The sequence below is a fragment of the Chanodichthys erythropterus genome, chromosome 9, assembly GCF_024489055.1.
Source record: "Chanodichthys erythropterus isolate Z2021 chromosome 9, ASM2448905v1, whole genome shotgun sequence".
NCBI classification, from domain to species: Eukaryota; Metazoa; Chordata; class Actinopteri; order Cypriniformes; family Xenocyprididae; genus Chanodichthys; species Chanodichthys erythropterus.
Genome location: NC_090229.1, coordinates 23,561,805 through 23,584,825, shown reverse-complemented (window position 1 = coordinate 23,584,825; position 23,021 = coordinate 23,561,805). Strand labels below are relative to the sequence as shown.

The 23,021-nt window shown below is 36.7% G+C and overlaps 1 protein-coding gene across 1 annotated transcript; it reads left to right on the top strand.

Moving 5' to 3' along the window:
* Positions 1 to 5,862: 5,862 nt before the first annotated feature.
* Positions 5,863 to 21,872, top strand: setd1bb (SET domain containing 1B, histone lysine methyltransferase b). The gene is made up of 19 exons (XM_067393919.1): positions 5,863 to 5,980; positions 6,101 to 6,243; positions 6,402 to 6,500; positions 7,167 to 7,431; positions 7,580 to 7,701; positions 8,668 to 10,008; positions 10,373 to 11,035; positions 11,150 to 11,305; positions 12,339 to 12,426; positions 12,621 to 12,793; positions 12,964 to 13,051; positions 15,062 to 15,481; positions 15,825 to 16,043; positions 17,633 to 18,826; positions 19,078 to 19,241; positions 19,555 to 19,680; positions 21,103 to 21,222; positions 21,409 to 21,546; positions 21,699 to 21,872. Exons 1-19 carry the CDS (start codon positions 5,938 to 5,940, stop codon positions 21,870 to 21,872), a joined length of 5,736 nt encoding a protein of 1,911 aa, XP_067250020.1. The 5' UTR covers positions 5,863 to 5,937.
* The last annotated feature ends 1,149 nt before the right edge of the window (positions 21,873 to 23,021 follow it).

Here is a 23,021-nt window from a genome sequence, read left to right as displayed (position 1 = left end):
CTCAGTTTAAACATTTGTTATGTTATCTATGTTCTATTGTGAATAAAATATTGGCTCATGTGACTTGAAAGTTTTTTAGTTTTCATTTTGTTCAAATTTAAAAAAACGTTCCAACAAATCTGGAATTCGGGTTGTAGAAAAAACACCAAACATGAGTTCTTTTAGATGTTTTCAGAGTTCACAGTATGTAGTGTTATGTTTCTGTAGTTTTCCTCTGTGTTTATTCTGGTTTCACTGTGTCACTTGTATTCAGGACGAGGACCTGGGATGTTCACGAAGCCCCTTCCTGGAGATTTGCTTAGGGCCCCCAATAACCTAAACACCACCTTGCTTACTTCAGCAGAACATACAAGGAAGTGAACTAGAGTGCCCTCTAGTGCACAGAAACATTAAAGGGTTAGTTCAACCAAAAATGAAAATTCTGTCATTAATTACTCACCCTCATTCGTTCATCTTCGGAACAAAAATTAAGATATTTTTCATAAAATCCGATGGCTCAATGAGGCCTGCCTTGCCAGCAAGACAATTAACATGTTCACTGAAGAAAGAAAGACATGGACATCTTGGATGACATGGGGGTGAGTAAATTATCAGGAAAATTTATTTGAAAGTGGACTAATCCTTTAATGTGACTGTTTCAACCTTAGTGTCATGAAGGGACGAGAATACTTTTTGTCTGCCAAAAAAACAAAAACAAAATAATGACTATTCAACAATATCTAGTGATGGGTGATCTCAAAACACTACTGTATGAAGCTTTGAAGCCTTATGAATCTTTTGTTTCGAATCAGTGTTTCGGAGAATGTATCAAACAATCCAGCAATCCCAGTGTTGTTTTTGGATGTATGAGTCTTCATCTTCTCCCAGCATCTGAGCCACTGAGGATGCAGTGGATTAGTTTTATTTTTGAAGGGAATGCACCCCCTAAATTTGCCCAAATCATTTTACACCAGACTGCTTTGTGAATGAATGTCAATACAAAGGGACAATACAAAACACAGTTTTTGCTAAAAAGTTGTTAGTCAAGGATTGTTACTTTGCTAAAAAGTTACTTTGCTAAAAACTGTTCGTGATCCAGCTTACAGTCTCTGGAGCGATACTGGATACGGCAGCGATGAAGGGAGAGCACGCACTTTATTACAGTTCATCAGTTGTTAAACGGATATAAAACTTGCAGCAAATAATTTTAAAACGGGTAACACTTTACAAAAAGGTTCATTAGTTAACATTAGTTAACTACATTAGTTAACATGAACTAATAATGAACTGCACTTATACAGCGTTTATTAATCTTTGTTAATGTTAATTTCAACATTTACTAATACATTATTAAAATCTTGTTAACATTACTTAATGCACTGTGAATTAACATGATGAACAGCTGAATTTTTTTCTTTAACTAAGGAAAGTTAAAGATTAGTAAATACAGTAACAAATGTATTGCTCATAGTTACTTCATGTTAGTTAATACATTAACTAATGTTTAACTAATGAACAAAACGTATTGTATGATGGAGAAAACATTGTAGGCTTTTACTGTTACTAAAAATAATGCTGCATCTGATTATAAGATGTTAGCTACTTGACAAAATAGTGTTTTTTCTGAGGCATGGTAAAAGCATGGTACTTGCGGAAAATCAAGAAAACGAGATTCAAAAAATAAGACTAAACGTGTTGAGCTATATAAGAATAATTTGTTTTCTGTCTATAAATGTAACCAAACAGTTGCACATCTGTCTTAAAACATGTAATATATTAAAGCGTCTTTGGAGTTTCCATGGTTTCTACAAAATAAAACTGGAAATCGAGGGTAACGCTATATGTCACTGATAGGCGACGCACTGATCGGACACGTCCATGTCCTGGTTAAAAATTACTTATTTCTCTGGATTTAAACATTCTTAGAAACATTTGGGATAATGTAAGTACATTCAAAAAAATACTGTATATAACACTGTTCTAGTGGTTTTTGGATATTTTAATATCTGGGGTCCGGTATAAAAGGCTTGTACTAATAATGGATAAAATTTTCCATAATAATGGAAAAAGTCAAGATGACAACTTAAGTTATTATTGTAATCACACTAAACTATACCTGTTCTATCTCCATGCAGCATATTTTCTGGCTCTGTAGGCATTATTGTCCGAATCTGGTTCGGACTGAACATGTCTGACAGTTTCTGACATTATAGTGCATCCTGACTCCTGACACCGAAGAATGAGCTCTTGAAGCTCCGCCCTCTTAGGCTGGGAGCAGCAGCTCATTTGCATTTAAAGGGACACACACTAAATCGGCGCATTTTTGCTCACTTCCAAAAATTGGCAATTTTAACATGTCATAAAAAAAAACCTGAGGGGTATTTTGAGCTAAAACTTCACATACACACTTTGGGGACATGAGAGACTTATTTAAAATCTTGTAAAAAGGGGCATAATAGGTGCCCTTTAGATAGTATCTAAGATAGATAGATAGCTCCTGAGCTGAGTTAACTCAGCTAATTCTCATTTTCACAGATTCTGCAAGGGGTTCACATACTTATATACATGTATATACACACGTATATACAGTGGCATGAAAAAGTATGTGAACCCCTTGCAGAATCTGTGAAAATGAGAATTATTTTAATAAAATAAGAGGGATAATAAAAAATGTTATTTTTTGTTTAGTACTGTCCTGAGTAAGAAATTTTACATAAAAGATGTTTGAGCTCAGGATCTAAGCAGATTCATCAGTTTTCAAGCATTTTTGCATATTTGAACACTTTCCAGCAGTGGCTGTATGATTTTGAGATTCATCTTTTCACACTGAGGACAGCTGAGGGACTCAACTATTTTGCGGTGCAAAAACAACATAGCAGGTGATTCCTTTATGGTGGGTGTGTGTAGTTGATTCCATCACACACACCTCGGGCCACTTGGAGTGCACATCTGCCACTACCAAGTACATGTATAATAGTGAGAGGCCAGCTTTTTGTGTCCACTGGTATGAGTGACAGGTTTTTGACAATTATTCAATTAGAGCATCAATACCAAGCCACCAGACATAACTATGAGCAACCGCCTTCATCCTTATGACACCCGGATGTCATTATTACATATTCCAGCAATGGTCAATTTTGGACAATGTCATTATATGGCTAAGAATCAAGATACAGTTCCGTTTTTAAGCATAGTCATAATAAAACCAAAATATATAAAAATTATATTCAACAAATATAGCTCCGAGCAGCAGTTATCGGGGTTCAAGTGCTTTATGGCCTTAAAGGTGCTACAGAGGATGTTTTGTTTTATAAATTTTTGCAATATTACTTGAAACTGTCTTTACTAACTGATAAAAGACTATTTATTAGGGGCACTGAAAGTAATAATATTAATATACATCATCTGTGCACGAGGTAGGGCCTTAAAAACATCAGCCAATCGTTTACGCGATCATCGCGTAAACGATTGGGCCTCTGGCTTGTCAATCACTGCCGTGACGTTCCTTGTGAGAGACGAGCGCGGCTGCACTCTCCAGTAACTTTCCACACTCCAAAGGCGCTGCATGCAGTTACCTGCGGTAAGTCCAACATAATGAATCCAAAAAACACGTTCCAATACTCGTTCACGAGTTTTGGGAGGCGTTCCTTTGAAAGGCGTTCCTTTGAAAAACTCAGTAACAGTCTTTGGATTCTCAGTCGACAAAAAAATCCTCTCTATCACCTATAAGGCACTTGCGAAAAAAGATGTTGTGTTTTATGTAACTACTTAAATCATAGAGGGAAAGACCTTTTTCAGCCAATACAGGGAATTTAACCGTGGTAATATATGGGTTTTAAAACTTTTTAACAGTTATAGCAGAACCTATAGTCTGATCTCCATAAAAGTTGGCATGCTTCGTTAGCGTTCGTTAAACCTAGGACTCGTTTTTTACATTATCATGAATATTTAATGAATGATTTGATTGACAGCAGTCGTTCAAGAGACAAATTTGTTCAATATGAAGAGATCTAACAAATGATATGAATATTTTGTGTATGTGTGAAACACCACGTGATTACAGAGGCGTTAAACTCATTAGCGCCACCTAGAGGCTAATTTCTTTCAAAATTCTCACAGACCTCTAGGAGCATGAGTCAAGCATGCCCACCAAGTTTCGTTCTGTTAGGCCTTCGTTAACCTTGTCTAATAGGTGCAAAAAATGTATTGTCTGATATTGGTCATGTTTTTCGAGATACACCAATGTCCTTATACTCAATCGTGGCTCCTTGGACCAAGACACTGCACGCCAGTTTTCAAGTCAACTGGACTAACGGTTGCGCAGTTATAGTCATCAGAAGAGTACAGTACGTGCATACTGTATGATGTATGTGCACCGCCATATTTTTGTAACCTTGCATACTTGTACAGAACAGACCAGATTCAACAGACCAATGGAGCGACAATGGAGGCCTAGATGAGAGATTGTGTGAATAGGTTAGAAAGAACCCTCATTTGTACAACTCTACCATGAAAGAATACAAAGATGTTTACATGGGTTGTAACTCGTGGTGACAGATTGCTCAAAACTGCGTATGCGTTGAACGAGTTTGAGTCAAATGAAGTACACTTTCCAAGGCTGTGCGTTCGACTGTGCGCGTACACTAGCGTTTTTTTAAAAAAAAAAAAAAAAAAAAAAAAAAAAAGTAAGTACACCCAGGGCTTCATGGTTCAGGAGTTATGAGCCATTTCATACTTTTGACCACTGTAGCGCCCCCGTCAGGCCGATCGGGGCGAGCCTTCCTGACATCGTAGAATGTGTGTATACTACCAGCTCTCAAACTTTGAAGTGCTCGATCACTATAGGGGAGAATGCTGATCCTTGGAAATTTTAACAATTACAACAGAGTTTCAGCACTACACACTTGAACCCCTAATTATGTTATTCTAAATGTGGTCCAAAAGTGAATGGTCATAAAATGCATTCTTTTATAATCAGCCAGTCAAAGTAGGCTATTTTCATCACGCGTTTCAGTGCAACATTGGCCATTCAAACAACATCTTTTTGGAGAGTGTATTGTGACTGTCCTGGAAAGTCCCCACATTTCCCCATCCCAGGAGATCTTATTCTTACTGGTAGATCGAGTGGTGTATTGGGTAAGTTAACTCCGTTACCCAGCTCCCTTACGAAAATGAACCATGGTTTTACTAAAAAATTAAAAAACATGGTTATTATAGTTAAACCATGGTAACCACAAATTAACCATGGCTTTGCTACTCTAACCATAGTTTAACCATGGTATTTGTGGTAAAACTGTGGTTATATAAATGGTAATCAATTAGCCAAAAAACCATGGTTAGCCTACTACACTTTTACTATAATAAAACCATGGTTAATTTTCGTAAGGACTAGCAAATCACATAGCAAAATTAATTTTACACATCCTCCTGAGGAAGTAGAAGTTGTTTTAAGTCTCTATGTAAAATATAAAGGTTTATTATTATATAGATTATATGAACAGTGTGGTAGCCTGTGTCCAACAGACATTCCAGTAAACTTTTACTTCAAAACAGTGTATTTCAAAAATATGAATGGTTAATAATAATCATTGCAATATTTGTATCCAATATTTTACACTAGCAGATATTCGATTTTTTGTTCGTTTTTTTATTTGTTTGTTTTTTGTTACAATTTGTGTTGTTCATATTGCCTACTGTTCAGTAGGCTATCAGTAGCAGGATTCAGCTGATCCACAGTGATTCTCCCAGGCGCTCCATCTATCCTGATGACAGTGCGGGTGTGGCGGCAGGTTCCTCCCACCTGTTGTGCAGCAGTGATGCTCTGATGCTTCTCTTGGGAGAAACACAAGACCTACAGTGTACTCCTGACAACAGCCTTCGGATATTTACAGGAAACATCGTTTTTAATCAGCGTCCTATAAAGAGAAATTTACTAACATTGTACAATGACTGCGAATCATGTACCAAAGCGTCGAAAAGGAGGGTCAACGGAAAGATAACGGTAAGAAATAAAGCTCCTTCAAAATATATTAGTAGTAGGCCTACCTGGATGTTAATGACTCAGAGCTACCGTCGTGTAGAAACGGTCTTTTTCATCGTGTGTTGTGCTTCTCCAATTTAGATGCATTAGTAAAAGCCGATAGTTTTGATCCCCCGGAAGATGCAACTCCAAACTGGAGTTGCTACAAACTGATTATTGATCCTGATTTGAGCAGCGGAAGTCAGAAACTGTACCGCTATGATGGACAGCACTTCAGCGCACCAGTGAGTATGATTTCAATGCAGTCATAGCCTACTAATATTTATATAAATGAAACATAATGCTTAGTTATCAAAATTAACGAACTATGTCATCATATTTACACGGTCTAGTTGTATTTTTCTTAGTACAAAATGAAGCTTACTAAATTGTTATCTGTCAGCATCCTGAATGTTTCCCCGTGGATGTTGTTCGAGATCCCAGAATTGCTCGTTTTTGGACAAAATTCAAAGAAACAGATCTCCCGGTCCCCAAATTCAAGGTTAGTATTAGATACAGCATCACTTTATTGTCTAATGTTTTGCCTACAATAAAAGCAAGGTTTTTAAAATGATAAACATTATGTTCTGTTGATACTGACTTTATCTATGTTTGGAGTCCAAGAGAAAAAAGTTTTAAACATTTTCTATGTTTCTATTGTTTAATTTATAATTGCTAAACTAACCTGTTGTTTTCCTGTTTAACCTTTATTTAAATACATATATATATTTAATCTATTTAACCTAGTTTCTCTGACCTAATAATAAACAAGATCTTGTTAAAGAATTATGCCACAGAAAGTAGAAAGGTGATTGCGATAAATCATTGTAACATTGTCTTTGTGATGAATTTGACCTGAGCAAAAACACTTTGTATAAAATTATAATATAATTCATGTAAATAAACAAGGGGCAGGAGTGGTCTTTACATCATTTTGAGAATCTTAGGATGCGAACATTCATTTAATTTATGTTTTATTCTCTGGAGTCATGTAACATTTTCCATGAAGACATCTGAAGCATATTAAGGTTTTACAAATCATTTTATTATTATCAGTTCCTGATTTAAAAAAAAAAAAAAGAGTCAGGAAGTATCAACCTGATGTTGATGTTTGTTTAACATTATTTACAAAATAATGACATTTTATGTGAATAAATCTCTTTTTTAGGTTGATGAGAATTATGTTGGAGCGCCGAAGGAGTTGACATTTGCAAGGCTTAATGACAACATTAGAGATGGATTCCTGTCTGAAATGTGTAAACACTTTGGAGAGGTTCAAGATTTGAAAGTTTTGTACAATCCTAAAAATAAGAAGCATTTAGGAATAGCAAAGGTAATTTTTGAATCTGTAAAAGCAGCAAATAATGCAGTAAAAAACCTCCACAACACTTCTGTGATGGGAAACAACATCCATGTGGAGTTTGACCCCAAAGGTAAATACATTCGACCTCTCACTTCTCAATTTTTTTCTTAATACCTTATCAGTTCCAAATAAAAGGCTTTCATAAACATGTCTCTGCAGACACATTTACTGTATTTGCATGCCTTATATGATTCATGATCTTTATTGACTGACTTTAGGTGTGAAGAGGAATCGATACTTCCGTATGCTTGTTAGTGGTTTATATACACCTTTTACTCTCCCTGTTGGAGACGAGGCCTGGGGACCTCAGTCGCCATCTTCCATCACTGACTCTTTCACTGTAAGTACAAGACCATAGGCATTGCTTGTCCAATTCCCCTCAGCACAAAAGTGGTCTACTACATGTGACAAACAAATAAAGTGTGAATTTTAACATTTATTTATTTTTTTTATTTTTATTATTTTAATTAGGCTACATAGCAAACAATTACATTTTATTACATACTAATACTATGCATTATTATGCATTATAAATTGTTCAATATTACAGCATATAAATGGTTCTCCTTTTCCTATGTTCTCCTTGCTGACATATAGTGTCTCTCTCAGTGAATGGGACACAGATTTTATATAACGAATAATGTTAATAATGTTCTTAGTCTTTTCTTCCTGTGGGGGAGACTACAATAGTTTAATATGAATTAAATAGAAATCAAATAAAATGAAATATTATTGTGTAACCAAAATACCAATAATGCCTAAAAGAAAAAGAAAAAACAATCCCGAAATACACCGGGACTCTTATTTTGAAATGTTTGTACTATTGCAGTCTAATCCTTCAGATTCTTACAACCGTATGAAACATTTTATATAAAGGACATGAAGTAGACATTATAATAATTCATCAACTTGAGTTATTTGGCAGTCGCTTGGCATAAATCTGCGCTTTTCATTGATTGGGAATCACTTTGAAGCAGTCTGAAGCGCTGTTGCGTGAGCCTGTAGAACACGCAACAGCGCCCCCTTGTGACTTTGCAAAATGCAGCGCCCGTGGGATGTCAGCGGGAGTAAATTGACGCACAAATAATACGCAGGTACGAAACGAAACTACTAGTTAATCGATCATGAAAGGATAAAAATAATAAAAGCAATAATGTGTCTCCAAATATACTTGGGCGGCCAACCAAAGTAAAAAAACACCTGGGCGGCCCGCCCAAGTAAAGTCTATGTGTGGGAAGAGCTGAAATTAAGGTTTTTTTATTATGAAACTTGTTTTAGTTCACTTGTAAATCTTTCAATCTTTCAGGAGTGTGAATCACTGAAGAAGCTGTCGTACACATTATTATCATCATCCTCAATATGTAATGGCTCTCCTTCATTGGATTGTTCTACACCTTTATCCATGGATACGGCCTACTCCAGCATGCATCAGGACACACCGAGTAGCTTCTGGCAGACCCCTCAATACCAAGATACCCCTTGTACGCCTTCTCTGACCCACAGTAGACCAGGCACACCATCTCAGTGTGAAAGGACCCCAATTGAGTCTGCACTGACAACCAGTGCCACCAATGTCCCTTTTATTAAACAATCCATCCCTAACATCTCACAGCTACAGCCTGGTCATGTGACTCAACCAGCCTCATGTAATCCTAGCATTATTCAAGGTGCTGTGCAAAACTTTTGGATGCTAGGTGGAGCTCCCTCTCAAAACAGTAGCTTCCCGAATAGGCAAAGAACTCCAGGACGCAACCCTCACCTTAGTAACCACGTTCGTGGAGGACACCGAGTCAGACATCTCGAGAGCAAGTACCAAAACGCATACAACCGTAGGCCACAGCACCACTATGTACATAGACCTGTATATAGGCGAGGTCACTTCCGCTCTGGACCTACGGCCAATCAAATGCCTTTTAGTAAATTTCAGGAAAATCCCACCACACCATCATATTCAGATAAGCTCACAGTCCAAAACTTTACTGGCTCAGTCAAGGGCCTCAGTGTTAATCACAGATCTGTTGCTGAAGATCCACCATCACTTCCAAATTCGAAACTGCTGCAAAAGGCTATTGGAGTCAATGCTCATCACATTCATTCTGATATGCTGATAAATGCAGAAAATACTTTAACTGGAAATGATTCCCAAGTATCTTTCAAAACTCAAGAGGTGAACCAAACTCATTGTCCACCACAAGCCCAGTCTTCTCGCTCATATACCCCAAAACCGTGTCCTTCCTCTGAAACCACAGAAGATCTATCAGACTCCATAGTGGAGTGTCCTTCTCCTGAATCTCCTGCTCCAGAATCGAAGCCTGAAAGCCTAGACTCTCGCATCCAGATGCTTCTCAGTGCTGGAAGTCCAGTTCTATCCCTTTTGAACCAAGAAAGTTCAGACTCAGAGACTGCTATTGAAGAGCCTGATCCAGAACATCTTCCTCAACCTTCTCCCAAAGCTCCCAGCCACTCTCCTTCTTGCTCCATAGATGTTGTCCTAAATTGTGACCAGACATCGACTAGTGCAAAAAACACTGGCTCTCATCTGAGAGAAAACATTGAGGATGCGAGGCTCACTCCACTCTGTGATGTGACAAAAGATGAACTCCAATCAACCAAGAAGCCTTTGTCCAGGATATTCTCTAGCACTACTGTAAGAGATATCTATCTATCTATCTATCTATCTATCTATCTATCTATCTATCTATCTATCTATCTATCTATCTATCTATCTATCTATCTATCTATCTATCTATCTATCTATCTATCTATCTATCTATCTATCTATCTATCATGCATGTCATGCCAACATTTAGCTCTGGTTAAAAGTTATAAGAATTTCTTACATTAAAATTGCAATTCTGCATCTTATTTGCTGAGTTAGATCAAATTCTAGAATTAAGAATATAAAAGGTATTCTCAGTTCAATTCTGAATGTCACACAGCCCTTTTGAATAGAAATGAAGAATATGTTTTCTATTATCAAGCATTTACATCAATTTGAATCTCTACCCTAGGTCAACCCAAAGGAAGATGAAGATACTTCAGATAAGCCATATAGTATACCAGTGATCTGCACTAACAGGAGCTCTTTACCCCCTCCGATTCCTCAAATACCCCCACCTCCAATCCTTATACCACCATCTGCTCACTACCCCTCCCTTCCGCCTCCTAATATGCCAACAAAACTGGGTCCTCCTCCTCCTAGGGCTCCATTGTTACCTGGATACACTCTACCTACTTCTTGTTCATTGTACCCTCCTCCAAAGAACAAACAAGTCTGTAGATCACCCAACTGGCAGAGTAGTGCAAAACCTCTTCCCATTCCTACTAGAATAACACAAGGGCAAACCTCATTCTCACCCCCCTTCCTCCCTCCACCTTTCAATTTCATGACTCATCGCCCACCTTACCCTTCCGCTGGGTGTTCATCTACCATGTTGAGGTTCAGACCACCTTGGCCTCCTCCCCCTATGCCCAGGTTTGACCCCTCAGTGCCTCCACCAGGTTATGTCCCTATGAAAGAATCACCCCATAATGCCACAGTGGATGAAGTTCTAGCTGTTGTTGCGGCAGAGCTGCGGGCTATCGTAAAGAAAGACATACATCGCAGGATGATAGAGATTGTGGCCTTCAAAGCATTTGATCAGTGGTGGGATGACAAAGAACAGGCAGCTAAGGTAGGTTTTGATTCTTATTTCAGCTGCAATGATGGATTGTGTTGTGTTGTGTGATCTATATTTCCATTACCATTTCAACATTATTTTCATATATATCATTTTGTGCACCTCCAGGTATCCACCCCATCTGTTAAATCAGGAGGAAATAAAGACATCAAGCTCAAAGCGATGGAGCAATGCCTGAGAATGACTGCTGGGGGAGAAGGCTCTGTATTGGGCGCAGGAAAAATAATGAATCTCCATGGTGCCATTAAACTACCATCTTTTAAGGTACAAATATGGCACTTAATATACATAGAAAATACAGAAGAATGGATTTAGTATGTTTTCTGTAGATCAGTGCATGCTATACACTTTAGTATTGCCTGCACTATTATGTTTTGAAATGGAAGTTTATAAGAGGTTTATAACTGTAATGAATAATGAAGAGGTGGTTCTCAACATTTTTCACACCATTAATTTTCCAGTGATTTACGGAATTTGTAAAAAAACAAAAAAAAAACAAAACAATACAGTCATATATACAGTCAAACCAAAATGTATTCAGACACGTAAACATTGTATTTATTATTACGGTTTATTCACTATAGTTTAACAAAATGGTAATAAAATATGACAAGATCTCTGAGTTAAAGTGTGTCAGAAAAAATTAATCTTAATTATATCAGATAACACTTAAGCAAAACATGGTCAGGTCAAAGTGTCTGAATAATTTTTGGTTCCAAATTTTTATCAATTTTACTAGTAGTCCACTGTATGAAGATTTTTTGGTTATAATATGACACAGTTTACTTTATTTTGCTATCCTCACTTACATAAATGAACTATAGTGTCCTGAACCCACTAGTAAAAATATATAAAAAATATCATAAAAGTCTGGATAATTTTTGGTTTGACTGTAGTATGTAGCTTGGCTACAAAAATTAATATACACTGTAAAAATTACCATGGACTTATACAGTTTTATTAATGTACCTAACTGTTCCAGGTCAAGAAATCATATGTTTAAAAATAAGGCTACCTTGTGTATCCGGGTCTTTCAAGATTGTGGGAACCCCGGTTCTTCAAAAAAGAAAAAAAAGAAAAGACTGTTGGGGTTGTTGGAGGGATGAATTAAAATAAGAAATATTTAAAATATGATTTTCAATTGTCTTTAGGGCTTGCTTTGAATTATTTCATATTTTAAGTCGTCTTAAGGTCCCCTAGAAATTTTTCTGAGGCTGCCTGGTTGAGAACCGCTGGGTTTATACTAAATATCACATCAATATGAATTTTGTTTTTTTCCCCTTTTCATTATGCTCAGTTAAAAAGGAAGGATCCATTAGGTCAGGACTCTAGTGATGTTAAAAGGATCTGTCCTTCTCCTGGTCTTGAACAATCTGAGGATGAAGGTGAGTTTGGCATTAACTTTTTTACATGGAGTTAGAAAAACCCTTGATTGTTGAGTGTGGAAAAACGATCTATTAATTAATTCACTGACTTTAAATTTCAATGTGACATATCTTTAAATTGTGAGTTTATATCTCACAATATAAAGTTAAGTAGATCTTGTACTGAAAATATGATCAACATTTATTTCATAAAGAGCCAGAGCAGCAAACAGCCCCAGATAATGTTGGAGAGGACATGGCCAAAAATGCCAGTGAAGACACCATGGTGAAACGCAGACATTCCAGGCCACTGGTGTTAGAAAGTGAGGAGGAAGAAGATGAAGAGAATTCTGAGAAGGTGGAGGATCCAAAATCTGAGGAAGCTGATGTGTCTGCTCAGGTATTGTTTCACTTATTTGATATACACTTGTATAAAAAAATAAATAATTCTGAGCTGAAATTTTGAACTTTGCTTGGGAGATAACGCTGTATTCAGTAGAGTATCAATTCCCTGTCATGAATGGACACAGGTTTGATGGTTTCTATTGTGATTTTCAGGAGGGTGATGAGATGAAAGCTGATGAAGTACATAAAGATAAGAAGAGTCAAGCCTTTGTTATAGAGGATGAAGATTACTCAGATTCAGGTTTTCATTGATATTTGTTAATTGTTTATAAAATAATTATTTTCATTATATATAATAATATATTATTTATAATACAATGTTTAAGTTACATACAAATATAAACACTGCTGCTCTAAAGTTTGGAGTCAGTAATTATTTTTTATTAGTAGTATTTTTTTAAATCAATGGTTTTTATTATGCAAGGATGTTCAAATTATCAAATTGAAAAGAAAAAAAAACTTGCCACAGTTTCCACAAAAATATTAAGCAGAACTATTTTCAACATTGATAATAATAATAAATGTTTCTTCTTCGGCAAATCTGCATATTAGAATGATTTCTGAAGGATCATGTGACTGAAGACTGTAGTAATGATGCTGAAAATTCAGCTTTGCCATCACAGAAATAAATTAAATATTAAAATACAGTGCTCAGCGTAAATGAGTACACCCCCTTTTAAACATTATCTCAGTGAACACAAAAACAATTTCCAAAATGTTGACAAGACTAAGTTTTATATAACATCTGTTTAACTTATAACATGAAAGTAAGGTTAATAATATAATATAAAATATAATTTTCAGTTTTACTCAAATTAGGGTGATGCAAAAATGAGCACACCCCACTGAAAGTCTCTGGAGCAAAGCTAAATTTTAGACTACAAATGTCTAATTTAAAAAGAATCCAACCACAGGTGAGTCTAATTATTCATTACACAGGTGTCCAGCAGACAGTTGACTATAAAAGGGTGTTAAAACCCCTTCCCATTTCATGCTGTCAGCAATGGCACCACATGGAAGAGAAATGTCACAAGACCTGAGAAAGAAAATAATTTCTTTACACCAGAATGGTGAAGGCTACAAGAAGATCAGCAAAGCTTTTCTTATCAGTCAGAATACTATAGCAAAAGTGGTACAACAATTTAAAAAAGATGGAACTGCAACCATCTAACAGAGACGTCCAGGTCATCCACGGACCTCGACAGGAGCGTCTTCTGATGAGAAGGGTTGAAGAAAATCGGCATGCAGTTATCTAAATAAGTAGAACGCCAAACTGGGGTGACTATTTCCCGTGACACAATAGTACACTGCAGAGGAATGGCATGCATGGGTGCCGTCCACAAAAGAAGCCTCTCCTAAAGCCCAGGCACAAAAAAGACCGCCTAGAGTTTGCCAGGGCCCATGCTGACAAAGATGAAGACTACTGGGACTCTATACTCTAGAGTGATGAGACCAAGATAAGATGTTTTTGGAACTGATGGCTTAAAACTGTATGGTGTCGCAAAGGTGAAGAATACAAAGACAAATGCATGGTGCCTACAGTGAAACATGGTGGTGGCAGCGTCCTTATGTGGGGCTGCATGAGTGCTGATGGTGTCGGGAGCTAAATTTCATTGATGGCATCATGAATTCACAGATGTACTGCTCCATACTGAAAGAGAAGATGCTACCATCACTCCGCGCACTTGGTCGTCGTGCACTTTTCCATCATGATCATGATCATAAACACACATCTAAGGCCACTGTTGGATTTCTGAAGAAGAACAGGGTGAAAGTGATTCAGTGGCTCCTGATCTGAACCCAATTGAACACCTATGGAGAATTCTGAAGAGACAAGTTGAGCATCACTCTCCATCCTTACTTTCATGTTAAACAGATGTTATATTAAACTTAGTCTTGTAAACATTTTGGAAATTGTTTTTGTGTTCATTGAGATATTGTTTAAAATGTTACTTTTCAAAGGGGGTGTACTCATTTACGCTGAGCACTGTATATTAAAGTAAAAACTGTTAAGTAATTGTAATTTAAATTGTAATAATATTTAAAAATATTACTGTTTTTACTGTATCTTTCATCAAATAAATGCAGCCTTGGCAAGCATAAGATACTTCTTTCAAAATCATTTACATAACATTTTACTGACCCCAAACTTTCATACGGTGTGTATATATAATTAAAAAATATTCAAATAATTGTATTTTCTATATTTTGTATGACGATTTTTTTATACATATCTGTTTTTATCCTCCAGATACTATCAGCCACACAAGTTCAAACTCGTCTGCTTCTAAAAGCCAAGGATACGACTCCTTAGTCTCTCCCAGAACTGTCTCTGATTCCTTAGCTTTTTCTCCATCTGTTATTGACTCCTCATCTTCCTCTAGATCTGTCTTTGACTCCTCAGACGACAGAAGCAATGAATCCTCAGACTGTCTGTCTTCTGTTGAGGATGATCAGTTGGATGGTGAAAGTTCTTTTGCTGAAACTCCACATGAGGACAGAAGAATAGAAGAGATATGGATTTCTTCAGATGAGGATGATAAGGAAAACCAAGAGATGATTCACACTCCATTTCACTCGTCTTTCACACACTTGGAAGAAGATCTCGGCCCTCCTGTGACCCCGTCTGCTCCAGATTCAGTTGAAAATGATGTGGACCATGAATTGTTTGGTTAGTTCATTGATTTTCTGTTTTCACATAAAACAAAAATCAGCATCCAAAGACATACTTTTTTTATCTGTATAATTGTTATTTTTAGAGATAATTGAACTGGACATATATATATTTTTTTTAATTTACATTTACATTACATTACAAGAAGGTTGTATGTGCTTCAGTTTTCTACAAATCAGATGTTTTTGAGAATTCTTAATAATATCTTGTAGGTCTGTCAGAGCTAGTTTTCTGACCTCAGCTGGTGTAGCAGAACATTAAGAAACATCTATATAATCTGTTTTGATGAAATTTGTTATTCATGTCATTTGAAATGTATTTTTTTGTTCTGCTCTTGCAGATTTGAGTCCAAGGAGGACAGAAGATCCAGAAGAGGAACTGAGCGTAAGAGTGTACATGCAAGGTCTGAAACTGTCTGAGCCTCTCAGATACACCTTACAGGACCCAGTTAAACACTGTTTAACAAACAAATATAAGCTCCCAGACCCAGTGATATTCTTCTCAGAACAGGAGTCAGAGCTGCCGAGCCCACCGTCTCCTACATACAGAGGATTGTCCGGTAAGGGTTTACCCTTCACTGATCTATCACACATTTCCAATACATTTTTATTTTCAAAAGCAGCTTTACAGAAAATATCTAAACAGAAATGTATACATACAAACATATGTACATTTATACATACTGTATAAATGTACATATGTAATTTTTAAAAAAAATTCTTCAAACGACTACATCAATTTGTGGTTTAACATTTGAAAATGAAATTAAGATTAAAAGCGAAGATTAAAGGGTTAGTTCACCCAAAAATGAAAATAATGTCATTAATTACTCACCCTCATGTCGTTCTACACTTGTAAGACATTCGTTCATCCTCAGAACACAAATTAAGGTATTTTTGATGAAATCTGTTGGCTCAGTGAGGCCCCTATAGACAGCAATGCCATTGAACTTTTCAAGATCCAGAAAGGTACTAAAAACATATTTAAAACATGTGAGTTCAGTGGTTCAACCTTAATATTATAAAGCGACGAGAAAACTTTTTGTGTGCCAAAAAACAAAATAGTGACTTTTCAACAATATCTAGTGATGGCCGATTTCAAAACACTGCTTTGAATCTTTTGTTTCGAGTCAGCGATTCGGAGCACCAAAGTCACATGATTTCAGCAGTTTAGCATTTTGACATGCGATCCGAATCACTGATTCGAAAAAAGAAGATTCGAAGTAGTATTTTGAAATTTGTGTTTTGAAAGTGTTTTGAATGAAGGTCTAAGAGCGACATGAGGGTGAGTAATAAATGACATAATTTTCATTTTTGGGTGAACTAACCCTTTAAATGCGAAGATTAAAAATTTGTTTTGTAATTTTATAGTTAAAGTAAAATGTTTTTTGTTAAATACTCAATTTCTTATTTTATTGTACAACAGTTCTAATATTACAATACATTTCTTAATTTATTTCATATATTATTTAGTAATAATCACAATAAAAATCACAATTATTATTATTATTATTATTTTATACTGAATTGGTCAAAAACATTGTGGGTGTGCCCTATACAAACTCAAGCAGAGGAATATTTTAAAATCTCTGTTCACTTTATGGTTACTGAAAAATGTATGTTAGCTTGTGGACATAAGTGTAGACATAAAAAAACAAAAAAAAAAAACAAAAAAAACCTAAAAGTGTTTTTTCAGGAGTAAAAATTTCATTTTCAAGGATTAGTTCACTCTAAAATGAAAATTACCCCAACATTTACTCACCCTCAAGCCATACTAGGTGTATATGACTTTCTTCATTCTGAATTTTTAATAAATATCCTGATGCATCCAAGCTTTATAATAGCAGTGAATGGGGCCAATGAGTTTGAAGCTCAAGAAAGTGCATCCATCCATTATAAATGTTGTCCACACGGCTTCGGGGGGTTAATAAAGGTCTTCTGAAGCGATTCGTTAAAATATCCATATTTAACACGTTATAAAGTAAAATATCTAGCTTCTGCCAGACCACCTTCCATATTCATCTTACAAAGAAAGTGTAACTAACGCAACGTGATTTTCATATTTAGAATATGAGACTAATCAAATAAATATTCACCAGATTATCAAGTAGTTGTTAGCAGCAGAATTCATGGATCTTTCTGCTTTCAGATGATTTGGAGACACAATATACTACAGATTCAGAGGACCAGAGAGTCATTACAGAAATACTGGAGGATTCTGAGAACCTCAGACCCATCACACCTACTGGATCCTTGTCCGACAGTGACCCTGAAATGGAGCTGGGGCGTAGATTTTCACCTCTTGCAGTTGAGGAGGTGGAGCTGCCACACACACCTGGTGGATGTCTGGAAATGGAGGAGTCTGAGGATCATATTCTACCTCCAGGACCACCTACACCACTACCACCTCCTCCTTCTCCCACAGGCAACCAGGAACTTCCTTCCTCGCCCCTTTACCACTGTCCTCCTCTCACTTTCTTATACCCCGCATATGAGGAAACACCAAAAACACCAGGCTGCTTCAATGGTCACAGCCACGTTTATCACTCTGAGGGAATAACACCAATGGGATTACTACAAGAGGCCTTACAAAGAATGGGAAGCCCCTCTAACTCCATTTTGTCTCCATGTGCTGACGGCATGATCCCGAGGACTCCAGGGAGAGACATATCTTCATCTCCCCCTGTCCTAAACCATGGAGAGAGAAACGTTCAGCATAGAGAGCTGTGGACTGGTGGACTCAATCATCGCAACTCCAGTTTTGCACAGTCAGATGCACAAACTAACAATTTTAGTAGTAATAGTCATGCACCTCATAACCGCCATATCTCCTCAAGTCAAACAGCGTGTTTGGACTCGGCACGTTTGAAAAGGCGACGAGAGCGGCTTAAAATGAGGAAACGAATGATTGAATTACAAAGGAGAAGACAATACCCAAATATGGATACTCATTCATCATTACAAGTGAACAATGTGACAACTAAATCTTCTTCAAATCAGGTTTTGGGGCATTTGGATTGTGTTTCAGATATCAGGACAGAACAAACACTACCAGAAGCTCACAGACAGAAGTGTTTGCTAGAGGACAAACATCAACTGAATGAGAATCAAAGGCTTCAGGATCCATCATTTGAATGGAGAAAATGGAGAGAATCATCATCCACACGTCAACTAATCTTCTCTCCACGCTCTGAGAGAAGAGAAAAGTTGGTCATCCATGCTGTGTGGACTAAAGGGGTGAATGAGGAGGAGATCAGGCACCTGAAGGCCACCTATGAGAGGCTTGTGGTGCAGGATAAAGACTGTGATTGGTTGAGCAGAACACGCTGGATCCCACATCCTCATATCCTTAAACACATGTAAACAAGTCAAAATACTTGATAATGTAACCCAGACAGCAACATAGTGTGGCCCAGATCCGGCCCACATCTGGTACATGTGGATTACATGCGAACCAGATGTGGGCCGGATCTGGGCCGACACTATGTTGCTGTTAGGCAATCTTCATCCAGTGGATTGTGTCATTCAACACTGTGTCAAATCTATTTTCCAAATGCGCATTGCTCTGTTTTTTGTTCCTTGACTCTGCTGCACCAACCAGCACTTCTGATGATAGGCCAAGAAGATGGCTTGATGGGATCAGGAATCACATAACAGGTTGTGCACGTAGTGAGGGTTATTACTTCATCAGCAAGAGGGAAAAGCTGCGATATCTCTGTGAACTTTCTGCTTCAGAAGAGTTTATTGTAGATACTCAGGTGAGAAAAAAATGGTGTTGTTATTTGTAACTAAAACTAAAACAATTAAAACTGGTTTCAGAATTGAAATAAAATAGGGGATTAAATAAAGCCTCAGCAATATCAATAACCTAGAAAAAGATGTTTTATTGTACCATGGCCACCATGTAGAGACATAACTAGATGTGTTGTGCAATTTGACACAGTTACTTTCAAAAACTTCATGCATCCACACCAGTAGGTGACAGTATAAAAACCAAGACCATGTTTTAAAGTAATTGCAAGTTTAAAAGTAATTGACAGTAATTTGAGATTTATGTTCTGGTCTGTGCAGGGAAAGAGTGTGCCAGCTCAGATTCCACCTTCATCCAGATCAGGTTCAGAATTTAGAGCGGAACAGCGTCGTCTGTTGTCCTCATTCAGCTGTGACAGTGACCTCCTCAAATTCAACCAGCTCAAGGTAAGACCAGCTGTCCCAACAACAGCATAACACAGCTTATGAGATGCTAAAGCCACAAGAAACACCAAAAGCTCTTTTTATTTAAAACATTATAGGATTAGTTAATTAAGAATGAAAATTTCCTAATAATTTACTCACTCCCGTGTCATCCAAGTTGTCCATGTCTTTCTTTCTTCAGTCAAAAAGAAATTAAGGTTTTTGAGGAAAACATTTCAGGATTTTTCTCCATATAGTGGACTTCAGCGACTACCAATGGGTTGAAGGTCCAAAGTTCAGTTTCAGTGCAGCTTCAAAGGGCTCTACATGATCCTAGCTGAGGAATAAGGGTCTTAACTAGAGAAACGATTGACCATTTTCTAAAAAAAATATAAATGTATATACTTTTTAACCACAAATGCTTGTCTTGCACTAGCTCTGCGATGCACCACACATTACGTAATTACGTTGGAAAGGTCACATAGGCAGAAGTACTGCGGTAGGGCGAAAAACTCCATCTCATTTTCTCCTCCAACTTCAAAATTGCCTGACATTGTTTTTTGTAATGGACGTTTGACTTAGTCTTTGCACATTCACTTTGTAAACACTTGCTTGGTACTTCAGCTTGTGTCACACGTGACCTTTCCAACATGATAACGTCATGAGTGGCGCATTGCAAAGCTAGTGCAAGATGAGCATTTGTGGTTAAAGTATATATATATATATATATATATATATATATATATATATATATATATATATATATATATTATTTATTTATTTTTTTTAAATTACCAATCGTTTCGCTAGTAAAGACCCTTTTTCCTCAGTTAAGATCGTGTAGAGCCCTTTGAAGCTGCACTGAAACAGCTATTTGGACCTTCAGCCTGTTGGTGGTAGCCGTTGAAGTCCACTATATGGAGAAAAATCCTGGAATGTTTTCCCCAAAAACCTTAATTTCTTTTCAATTGAAGAAAGAAAGACATGAACATCTTGGATGACATGGGGGTGAGTAAATTATGACATTTTAATTCTGAAGTGAACTAATCCTTTAAAGGTCTGTTCAAAGGTTTAAAGGTCAATAAATATAACGATAACTATAAAGTTTAAATATTCATTCTAATTCTATGAGAATATGGTAGTTCACACCACAACTAACAAAAATGACACAGTGGAACTTTACTTTAATGTAATTTTGCTTTTCATGTAGATTTATCTTGATTTAAGAATGTTTGTTTAGATATTTGAACTGGAAATTAAGACAATAATACAGAGGAAGAGAGTCATTTTTTGCACTGCAGAATGATATTGTGCATTAGTGTGGACAGGACACTAATATAGTTATTATTCATGTAAATGGTGCTTAAGAGTCCATAACAGATCAGTTTAGCATTTTTTAATATGGTCCACATGGAGCACAATTACTGTATATTTCCCTCTTTACAGTTTCGTAAGAAAAAGCTGCGTTTTGGCAAGAGTCGTATTCATGACTGGGGGCTGTTTGCAGAGGAACCTATCGCTGCAGATGAAATGATAATTGAATATGTAGGCCAGAGCATTCGGCAGGTGAGATACACAAAACACAAAAGCATACCCAAAAGCCATATTTTGACATTTCAGCGGTCATTTCTGAGTTAAAACATCAGTGATGGCTGTTTTTCAAGCTGATGTTCTCATGCAAGTTCACTAGTTTGAACATAAATGTACTTTATTAAATGTATATTATTACCATATCCCAAATCCTGCCTGTAGGTGATAGCGGACATGCGTGAAAGGCGTTATGAAAATGAGGGCATTGGAAGCAGCTATCTGTTCCGGGTCGACCAGGACACTATCATTGATGCAACCAAGTGTGGTAACCTGGCAAGATTCATCAATCACAGTTGCAATGTACGACCAGAAACATCAAGTCATTGAGTCATATACATTGTCAATATGCCTAATAATTGTTTCCTTTTGTTGTTTAGTGTTTGCTATGAATTTAATTAATTTCCATTTTTAACATTTTGTGATTGTTTTATTTGGTTGTTTTCCTTCCATAGCCAAACTGCTATGCCAAAATCATCACTGTAGAAGCTCAAAAGAAGATAGTCATCTACTCTCGGCAACCCATTGGTGTAAATGAAGAGATCACTTATGATTACAAATTCCCTATTGAGGATGAGAAGATCCCCTGCCTGTGTGCTGCAGAGAACTGTAGAGGAACCCTCAACTAGACAAGGACTATTCTCACAATTTCAAAGTATTAGCAGTAAACAAGTTTCAAACATAAACCTATTTTTTAAGAACAAACTCCTGTTCAGTCTTTTAGGAATAAGGATTTTTAAATATTCACAAGGACATAACACACTCCTGACTGTCGCAGACATTTTTCACAGGAGCAAATGACAGTTTAACATGGAGATGTCATCTCCAGAAACTCAGATTTTATATTCTAGCATTTTGTAGATTTGGAAAATGTCCAGAGCAAAAATTTCAGGCCATCGCTGGTTAAATCTGCTTTTCATCATGTTTTCATCATGTTTATTGTTGGAAGGTTTGAATTGGATTCAAGTTAAACATGAGTTTTATTGTAAAATATAAATGAAAATAAAAATGTGTATTTTTCCAAATAAATGTTTTTATTTTCTGCCTATTAAAATTACCTCTAAATTTAGTTATAACCCTTGGCAGTGTATGGCTAAAAAATGTAGCCTACATTCATTGCAATAATGCAAAAAAAAAAAAAAAGAAAAAATGATTTGGTTAGTTTGTTATTTTACTTATTTTCATAGACTAGGGTAAATACATGATTAATTTCACCACTTTTACTTTTTGTTTTGTGCTTCACAATAAGGGTTCCTCGGCTTAGTCGGCTTTTTTTTTTCTTGAACACTGCTTAGCTTTGTAACGCCTTTACGTTGTGTGTTTTTTTTTTTTTTTTTTTTTAATCTTTGACAATTTTGACGAAAGGAAAAAAGGGTCTTTGGAGAATGCGGGCATCGATCCCGCTACCTCTCGCTTGCGCCTACTGCTTCCTACCGATTGAGCCAAAGTAAGCCCAAAGTAAGCCCACATGAGCCAATCACGTTTCTCTGCTGTGGCTTACTTTTGACCAATCACGTTTCTCTGCTGTGGCTTACTTTTGACCAATCACGTTTCTCTGCTGTGGCTTACTTTTGACCAATCGCGTTTCTCTGCTGTGGCTTACTTTTGACCAATCGCGTTTCTCTGCTGAGGTGGCTTACTTTTGACCAATCACGTTCCTCTGCTGTGGCTTACTTTTGACCAATCACGTTTCTCTCCCGTGGCTTACTTTGTTTTGACCAATCGCGTTTCTCTCCTATTGATTAACGTACTTTTGACCGTTATTATTGTCATCTTTG

What these genes read in the sequence shown, in the direction of transcription:
- setd1bb (XM_067393919.1), top strand. Translation starts at nt 5,938, where the DNA reads ATGTACCAAAGCGTCGAAAAGGAGGGTCAACGGAAAGATAACG. An exon ending in TGTGGAGTTTGACCCCAAAG is followed by an intron (nt 7,432 to 7,579) that starts GTAAATACATTC and finishes GACTGACTTTAG; the next exon opens with GTGTGAAGAGGAATCGATAC. An exon ending in AGTTTATTGTAGATACTCAG is followed by an intron (nt 19,242 to 19,554) that starts GTGAGAAAAAAA and finishes TGGTCTGTGCAG; the next exon opens with GGAAAGAGTGTGCCAGCTCA.